This window comes from Pavona decussata, unplaced genomic scaffold (assembly GCF_977016875.1).
Source record: "Pavona decussata unplaced genomic scaffold, jaPavDecu1.1 SCAFFOLD_28, whole genome shotgun sequence".
NCBI classification, from domain to species: Eukaryota; Metazoa; Cnidaria; class Anthozoa; order Scleractinia; family Agariciidae; genus Pavona; species Pavona decussata.
In genome coordinates this window covers 3470703-3480384 of record NW_028145451.1, presented here as the reverse complement: position 1 = coordinate 3480384, position 9682 = coordinate 3470703, and the positions used below count along the sequence as shown (strand labels likewise).

The 9682-nt window shown below is 40.9% G+C and overlaps 1 protein-coding gene across 1 annotated transcript; it reads right to left on the bottom strand.

The window, feature by feature from the left end:
* Window positions 1-1306: 1306 nt before the first annotated feature.
* LOC146485151 (organic cation transporter protein-like) lies at window positions 1307-8499 on the bottom strand. The gene is made up of 9 exons (XM_085104133.1): window positions 7717-8499; window positions 7042-7270; window positions 5972-6170; window positions 5176-5382; window positions 4196-4330; window positions 3725-3825; window positions 3244-3355; window positions 2379-2451; window positions 1307-2042 (listed from the first exon to the last, which is right to left on the bottom strand). The coding sequence occupies exons 1-9, from the start codon at window positions 7999-8001 to the stop codon at window positions 1854-1856; spliced, it is 1530 nt and encodes a 509-aa protein (XP_084960259.1). The 5' UTR covers window positions 8002-8499; the 3' UTR covers window positions 1307-1853.
* Window positions 8500-9682: the final 1183 nt, after the last annotated feature.

Below are 9682 nucleotides of genomic sequence, written 5' to 3'. Positions count from 1 at the left end.
ACGTAAAAGTAAAAACACTCAGAATTTTTTTGCGACAAATTTTCATGATTTCGTTGTGTCTGTTGTCTAAATGATTCCGTCTGTCGTGGAGTTTGCATGGCATGTCCCCAAGCCAATTAGGGAACAGAAGGAGCGACGGACGGCAACACCAAGGAAAACGTAAATCGAAAATATAAATTTAGATTATTTGAGCTACTTCGTATATCTTTTAAATCGTTTGACTTGTACAACGTGAGCGAGCAATCCACGAACGTTTGCTCACGTTCTCCTCAAACCGGACCTTGAATGAGGTTATTCCAAGTTGGTGTTTTGCAAAGGAAGGCAAAGAAATGTACCAAAACATACAACGCATGCGCAGAGAGATTGTTTCTCCTAATCTCTTTTCCTCATTGATTGCTTTTGCTCATTACTGATTGCTTTTGTTTCTGAGTATTCAATAATTTCATTTATAACTTCCTCCACACAGTATTCTTCCTCTGCACACTGAAAACAACTGAGGAATTGAGAAATCGCGAGACTAGCGTTCCCCTTTTGACGTCATATCCTACTATCCCCAGTCTCCCGTCTTGCGCGGAATTGCACCCAAACGGATGTGAAATTTGACACTTTTATTACGCGTCAAACGCGAAGAAAAATTGATAACGAATTTTTTTTACGATTTTTATACGAGAACAATATAAAGTTTTAATCAAGCAAATAAAAAGATTCTTTGATATACCGCTCAAGTTCATATTTTTATTCCCCTTTAAAGGTAAATGGACCATGCAGCCACGCGATTAAACATAGCTATACCTCTCTCTATACCACTTCAGGTTAGTCACTGCAAATTGCATAAAATCTGATGAAGTAGCCTCGGATCGCCAAACGTCGTTTAAAATCGTCTTAATTTTTCAGCGAATTTATATGAACTTTGGTTCATAGAGTAGGTCACTACGTATACAACTTAAAGTCCATTATTATATATGTCTTGGAGGTGGAGAAACACACACGCTGATTGACTGGATATTAATACGCTACTGGAAGGTTTAAACCGTGTAAATGATATACGACTACCTTTAAACACGCGAAATGGATGGTTCAGAAAATTCTATTTAAGTAGAAAAGTTTGTTCTGGTAACTTAATGAAATTCCTCACGGTACAGGAGTTGTCTGTATATATGTAAAAAAAACTGTTGTTCCACCCCAAATATAATTTGTTACATGCTTTATAGTACCGCCGTATACACTCGATTGAAGAATGCAAAGTAAGAATGGCCTATAACTATACGATGCGATCAGCCTGATGGAATTATGGGGTGATCTGTTTAGGCTAAATGTAAACCACAAACTACTTACCCTAACAATAAAAAACGTCTGTATAAACACTTTAACTCCTCAGCGGAGAAACTTTTTTTTAAAAGTGTTTCCAGTACGACCGCCATTATGACAAATGAAAACCCCCATAACCAAACTACACTGTATGTTGATTATGGAAAATGTGGAAAAAAGCTGGGTATTGAGTTTGTCAGATCATAGGCATAGGACTACAAAGTAAAAGAACAATGAAGACCCAATGGGAGGTACACCCGTGATTTTCCGCATGCCGCTCGTATTCTCCGGCTTACCACGAAGCTACTGGAAGACTCGATATTGCTGGTCGTTATAACACTCTGCGCGACGACTTTCACATAGAAACGTAAGGAATGATCCGTATTGCCACCGGTTTCGTTGTGGTACACTGGTAAGACCATTTGTCCAGTGTGCGGAATGTCATGGGATGGACTCATTTAGGAACTAAGAATTGTCAGTACTTGCATTCTACTCTCATGATACTCTTAATACAGCTTAGTTGTTACTTTTGTCTTCTTTAATTTTTACAAGCGGCTCTCCTCCGGCATCACTTCCTTAACCAACATTTCCTTTGCATGTTCTTTCTGTTCGCTTTCCTCAAAAGTTTCCACAGTTGGCTTGTTGCGTGTTTCCGGTAACGTCATACACAGCAGCGCAGCGATGAAGGCGTTTATTCCCATGATGCCAAACGGGAGCAGAAGATGTACGCGTTTCTGTGGGTACAGAAAAATATATTTTAGCTTATTTTTCTATTATTACACCGTCTCAGTTGCAGACCAAGAACTTGAATTTATTTATGTGGAAGAACCATCGCCGAGTCCTTAATTCATAATTTTAAGTGATCATTTGACCGCTATTGACAAATGAATGTTTGATTTTTATGGATAGTTTCAGCCAACTTCATGTCCGCATTTGTCAAATTATTTAGCAAATAAGAAACGAAGTGACTTTTTTTCTTCCAAAGCTGGAAAGATGCCATTTTCTTCAACAATTATTTTTAGTTTTAAAGCTTGTCGATACTTTCGAAATATGCGCAAAACCAAACTTACCGAGAACACGATGTAGGGAGAAAGAAAGGCTCCCACACGGGCGGCTGAAGTGGATGTTCCCATTCCAATATTTCTGTGGTGAAAAAAATGAAACTGGTTAATCTTAGTGCATTACTGAATTAATTCAAACAATGCCTAAGAAACATTCTTATTAACCCTAAGGCCTATTGTTATTGTGGAGTAAAGTTTTCCCAAGTAGAAAGGTCACAGCCCTATTCCCATTCTTCTCTTCTTCCACACCCCGAACAACTTGATACACGCTATTTGCAACCGTATTTCAGTGGTATCCTTTTACAAAGTAACCGCTAGGTCAAGACAATAGAAACAGCTTATTGGGACTTAGTAAAGGGTGAAAGCGACCGCTTAATAGAGGTGACCGTTTAGTAGAGGCCAAAAAATTAAGGGACGTAAATTTTCGGACTTTGACAATTGGCCACTTAATGCGTTTTTAAGAACCTGTTTATTATATTATTATTATTATTATTATTATTATTATTATTATTATCATTATTATTACTATTATTATTATTATTATTATTATTATTACTATTATTATTATTATTATTATTATTATTATTGTTGTATCAGGGACTTTACCAATGCAAACGAACAAATTGAGCAAAATGTGCCAAAAGTATGAGCAAATCAGTAATATGCAAATTCATAGCATCCCCTTCTCTACTACATATTAATCCATGAGGTGTCCCACAGCAGCCTTTCATTATTTGAAAATTGAGGCTTTTATCTGGATAGGCCATCAGTTCACACGTGAACAAAAGAAAGAGGCTTATTGTTCATTATTCAGTCACATAAAAGTTGCTGTGCTGTAAAAAGCACAGTAAGGGAATGTATGAACGCCACATACCTGATAACCGTGGGAAAAAGTTCAGCGGAATAAACGTAAAACCCGTCGAAAGCAAAGACGATAAAAAACTTGGCGATGCACAGCGCAAATATGATTCTTCCAACCAGTATGCCTGAGAAGATAGACAAGCAATGCTCTTTAGCGTTTTCTTCATGTTTTTGAGTTCTAAAAGTCTGTTGTTAAGACAATCACAGTACAGGACTACAAGCTGTCCCTCCCCTCGCTTAGTTAAAGTTGAAAAGGAAAACACGTGCGCATGTGCGTAATCGCTTCGCATGGGGTGATTCTGTGCGGCAAGCGAGGGAGATCAAAAGAAGGACTGCAGGGTTAATTATGAGGGCCAAAAAAGTGGGCCCCCTTTGTAGAGGTTTAAGGGAGCTTTTTTCACAAAACGAGGCAAAATGTATTCCAGCTTCTCATCAGAACGTTAATATATACTAGAAGGGAGGGGTTTAGGGAGTTTATTGGTAAGTTGGCTTACCTACGCTTTCACCATTATCAAATAAATCGAGCACTACAGAGCCAAAGGCACCAAAAGCAGAGAAGAAAAGACCACAGCAAATGGTTTTCTTGCGACCGAATCTAAGTGAGAGGAAAAAGAAGACTCGTTTATCAGTGATGTTAAATCAAGAAACCAGATTCCTGACTCAGAACAAACATTGCACTAATTTTAATTTTTTCGTAGTCAGATTCCCAGCCATAATAGATTTAAAATCAAAATATCGTTTTGAAGTACTGCGTAGCGTCTCCAATTTGTCTCAAAGTGCTAGAGCCGCCAACATGACGTAAGCCTAAAAACAGAAAGGACAGGGAGAAATTGGGACTACCTAATAACCTTCTTGGCATAAATGCGTCAGGTTTAAGTATGGCAGTTACGAGCTGCTTGGAGCTCATGAACAGAGAGAGCGGTTTGTGGGTGGATGTACCATTAACACCGTAACCCGTGACATACCTGTTACAACCCCAGGCAAGTGCAGGGTAAGCCACAAGAGCAATAGTGCTTGTTATGAAGAAATTGAGGTACATATTACCGCCAACCGTGGGAGAGCTGAAAGACACTCCGTAATACACCATCCCATTGACGAACCTGTTACGGTAAGAAGCGTTAGATGGAAAAACTGTTGTTTGAAGTTACATATAAAATTGGTATTCAGTTGGAATATGTATGGAGCTTTCAAAAGGAGCGTTGCTATATGTCTATACCTTTAAAACACAACTACTTTCCTCTGTTAGTTAATCTGTCAATACACAGTATTTTCCAGCTAAATGTGATTTAATCTTTAAACTTAGTTTTTGTTTTTTTTGTTGTATATGTTTGTCTTCAGTACCCGACCCCAATAAAAATTTATGTTATCACTAGCAAAGGATGTTTTTCCAGCTTCTAATAAGCCTATTATGGTTATTCTGGACAGCCATATACTCATTTTTATTTTATTTATCCTAATTTTGTAACATAATTCTTTAATTTCGGTTGTTGTTGTTGGTACTACTCCTCTGTCCAAGGGTGCAGTGCAGATCATTTTGTTAGGTTTCTAGGTTTCTCTACATCCAGGGGTGTTGACTGGAAAAGTTTGATTGCAGAGACAACGTGATCACCCATAGATCCAACACAGACATTGGCCTCCAACCACAAACCCGATGGAAAATCCGAAGCACTAACTACCACACTATGTTACTGAGATGAAGTTCGTATAAATTGTCGTCTGACCTTAAAAAAAAGTGCACTCGACGATACACTGTTTGACATTTATTAGTTTAAAAATCGTGTCCGAGCACAAAATCATGTCTAAGAGATATTTTGGGATATACGAGCATTCCTTCCCTCCTTATTTCTTTCTTGCTTTTTTTGTTTCTTTCCTTCTCCCCCCCCCCCCCCCTCCCTTCCTTCTTTCGTCAAGCATGCTTAGTGACACGGATTGCTTGATAACTTACCAGCAATACCATGACACAAGTGTCTTGTGCGCCATACTGCGTGACTTGAACAAGTCACGCAAGTCACCAAGCCGCTGTTTTTCACAGTCCTTTAGCGGTTCTTGAGGAATCGGTTTTTTGTTGACTTTGGCGACTTTGTGAAGAATTTCTTCCGCTTTGTCAGTATTTCCCTTCACCAGAAACCAACGGACTGACTCCGGAGAAAAGCTAGAAAAAATGCATGAAGGAAGTAAAGAAGTAGCGTGTTGGCTTTGAAAACGTAGGGGACTTAGTTCTTACTAGACTGGGTGTTAACGGAAAAGATGCGGCTTTTGAACCGATTTGGATCATAGGGTACAGTAGGGTACAGATTTAAACTATTTTGGTCAGATTGTCTGAAAACAGGTATGGATTCTATGAATCAGGTCTGAAAATGGGTATAAAGTTTAGAGGCCAGGGCTGAGTTGCTCGAAGCATGGTTAGCGCTAACCATCGGTTAAGAGGTATTAAAACCTATAGGTTGTCATGGTATTTAACCAGGGTTAGCGCTAACCATGCTTCGAGCAACTGGGCCCAGGTCTGAAAAAGCGTACCGAAAAATTACATAATGGGGTCAGGGTTTGAAAAAGTGAGCTGCACACCCCACCAACCATTCCGTGGAGTACCTCCCCACCCACCCCACCCCTTTCCCGAGCTGCAGAGTTACTGGAAATTCGTGCGGGGCAGAGGAATAGTGAGTTTACCATTGGTGCATCTTAAGTAGCTGAAATAGAGCTGCCGAATTCAGTATTAAATTACAACAAGACTGAATACTCACAACCACCCAAGAACAAACGGAATCGCTGGTGCTCCCATTATTATAGAAAGCTTTCTCCAGTCCCGGACAAGATAAGCCAGCCCAGCCAGCGACATGCTGGACAGATTGAAAGAATACCAAATGGAACACCCCGCGGTGCTTCGGTGGCGAATTCCAACAAGCTCGGTTAAGAGAACGTATGCAGCGATGCTGTAACCACCTGATACAGAAAAAATCAGATAGTAAAAAAGAAGAGTCTTCGCAACCTCGTCCCCAGGGTATTTCATTTCCCCACCCCAGAGGGAGCACTCCCCCTAGGGGGGGGGGGACGGGGTGAACGACCCTGGGAACGAGGTTGGAGTCTTCATAGTTTGATACAATATGGCTGTGTTGATAAAATATGGCTGGCAAAAATTAACAGAAACTGAACTGAAAAAAAAAAAAAAAAGAAGGACCAAAGGATGAAGGACCAAACCAAAATCAATATTTAGAAGTTTAGAGATTTAAAAATGATAATGAAAAAAGTGTTTGTTTGTTTATGCATTAAAGGATGGTGCTACGCATATGTTCTGCGCATCTCGAGACTATCCGAGAAACCCTGATTTTTTTAGGATTTCAACCGCCTACTAATTCAAAGGTAGCTTTGCCCTTTGTCCCATTCTTCTCGCGGCTTCGCCTTTCGTTTTCGCGGTTCTGCCGCGTGCCACCAAACCCCAAACCGCCAGCTACGCAGACTAGGTGACAGTCGACCTGGTTAGAAAAAATCTTCACTGAACATTAACACAGATTTTTATAAATCAAGGCGATTTTCTCGTGTTCCCAATCGTTTTTTGGCTAGTTAATGGTGACGTCAAAATACCAAGTCCTCGGTATAACGAGCGATATTTTCCAGCCCGGCCTTTTAAAATGTATGGAACAGAACCTCGCCGTAACGAGCCATCGATAGAACGAACCAATTGCCCTAGTCCCCTGGCACTTCGTCAAATCGTGGTTCCACTGTATCGATATCGAAAGAAATGCCAAGCGGTAATTAAATATATCAAAAAGGTATCTGAAACACCAGAGTGGGTACACCTTGCTTACGTACCCACCTATCCCAAATCCAATCAGGCATCGGAATAAGGCAAAGAGCCAGAAAGCCTTTGGGAAAGCCGCCAACAGGCTGAAGACCGACACGATGACGCCGGATATGTACATGGTAATTTTCCTGCCAAACTTGTCACTGAATGGACCGACAGCAATTCCACCCAGAAAGAAGCCGACAAAAATCATGGATGATCCAATGGTGCCATAGAGAGCTCGGTCACACACCAGGTCAAACTGTGAGTTCAAGACAAATAATAGAGAAGAAAAAAGTGGAAAAACAGCAACAACAACAAAAATTGAGCAGTATTGAAAGTCATGTTGTCCGGTCATGGTTCTAGCCTTTCAAGCTAGATAGTCTGTGCCTTTCCCTTACGTTTTCACTCGTGGCTTCAATTATCAGTCACATCCCACTAGCGACGATAATTTTTTAACCGTGCTTTCCCATGGTGCTGTTTATTACGCAGCTCAAGATGGTTAATTATAAAATAACTTTACCAGTCCGGTGGATGGAATCGAGTCAGGTTGCATTACTGGTAAAAACCATTGAGAAGTGCTTTCCTGTGGTGCGGGTTCTTTGCAAAAGCAAGGCTTAGACGAATGACGCAAACTGACCAGTGCCTTCAACCTTGATACTTTGCAGTGAAAGGGTTAATTCACTAATAATAATTAATTAATCTTACGTCAGTCACAACCGATGTGAAATCATCAACGAACTCCCATTGATCTCTAGGGATGTCGCATCTCAAACTGTAGTTGTCGTGTCGAGGCCTCATGGTGCCGTTTAACGGACACACGCTGCTGTTAGAAACACACTTCCAGGCCGGCTCGGCAGTGATGAAGGCCACTATCATGACAGGCCAGCCAAACCAGAAGAATATCAAGCCATTCAGAAAGATTAGAAGCAGGATCTGATAGCGACCAAAGCTACCAATCTTATCCAAGTACTGATCTGTGGTAAGGGCCATCTAAGAGCAAAGTCGACTGGCAGATTACATGTAAATGTTTGATCTAGTAACAGCAAACTCAGTAACTACGGCAGTCAAACAGTGCCAGTAGTCAGACCTAACACTAGGTGGAGGGAACGGTGGGGTGGGGTGGGGGCTCTTAAAATGACGGGGTGACTGTCAGGCATGAAGGCATGACATGATTCAAATTAATTCTCAACACTGAGGGGTACCAAATAAGTTGTCCGACTAATATTTAGGATCGATTTCCGCCGTCTCCCGGGTCCGGTCTGTGATCCTCCCCGAAGGGGGGATGAGTGCGGGCTCATTTTCCCGAACAGCGGCTGGTAATCGAACCTAACTAATATTCCCTATTTCCGAACAAGAGAATCTCATATTTTGAGTTGTCCTGGTTTGCCGACATGATCCACCATTCCCAGCCTGCGTCATCCAATCCTTAAGGTCACCCTATACCTTCGGAGGTGTCTTGCGTTTAAGCGATGTAGCGCGTCCAGTTTAAACTGTAGATACCTAAACCTCTATATCAAACTATACCAAGAATTTTGAAATAAAATAAATTGTCGAATTTTTCACGACCTCGAAATGCGAGCGTCCGAATCACCTTTTTAAAGCTACAAGTCAAAGTGAATTTTGTTTTTTGCTAATTTAATTTGCTCCTCAGTTTCGGAACCCAAAGCGCTAAAAAACATGTCTGCGTTTTGCCATATTCAATCGCAGTGAAAAGTTATAGAGCATTTTCGAAATAGGATGAAAAAAAATGTGGAGTAATCGTACAAAAATCGCTCTCGGAGAAAAAACATTTCTAAGGAAAAAATTCGCAGACACGTGTTTGTTGTTTATATGTTAAACTAGCTACTGTCCAAATTTGAAGGCAAACGAACAAATAATTCCTTTTGAGTTTTAGCTCTTTAAAGTGGCTCCTCCAAGTGAAAACAAATTCATTCGAGAAAACAGCGCTAAAAATTCGGCAATTCATTTCATTTCAAAATTCTTGGTTTAGTTGGATAGCCAGCTCTAGAAGCTTTAATTTGATATAAGGGTTCAGGTATCTACAGTTTAAACCGGACGCGCTACATCGCTTGGACGCAAGACTCCTCTGAAGACACGTCTGAAGGTACCGGGTAACCTTAATCCACATCTTTTCAATAGTTAATAGATCACTCTACGAGTGTTATTCGAGTGTAAGCTTTGAGTACGCATTTTAGCTTTTTTAGTACAGTGGAACCTCTCCTTACGGACACCTCTATAATACGAACACCTCTCTATTACGGACAGTTCACTTGGTCCCTGAGAGACCGAAATCCATGTAAGGCCTACCTCTCTAAAACGGGCACCTCTATAATGGGGACACTTATCCCTGTCCCCTTGGTGTTCGTAATAAAGAGGTTAAGTTTCGACTGTATATTAACTCGTTCCGTCAACTAAACATCGAGCAGGACATTTCTCTTTACATTTTCATCGAGTAAGAATGTTTTCTTGACTCTTTCTAAGTGCAACGAACTGTCTATATTGTGGAACAATCTGACTTTTTTGTGGAACGATCTGACCATGGAACGATCTGACCGTACCGTTCACTCTAGCCTCCCACGCAGACGTTCTTAGGGGTTTGTCACGCGTTCCTGCGGGCAGGAATGCGTGACAATGCGTCCTGCGTGGCAGGCTACGTTCACTCAAGTGTTCA

Coding starts and splice junctions, on each gene's coding strand:
- LOC146485151 (XM_085104133.1), bottom strand. CDS start 8,001: ATGGCCCTTACCACAGATCAGTACTTGGATAAGATTGGTAGCTTTGGT. Junction 4,331..5,175: donor CTTGTGTCATGGTATTGCTG/GTAAGTTATCAA, acceptor TTACCGTAACAG/GTTCGTCAATGGGATGGTGT. Junction 2,452..3,243: donor CTTTTTCCCACGGTTATCAG/GTATGTGGCGTT, acceptor TTTTCACCACAG/AAATATTGGAATGGGAACAT.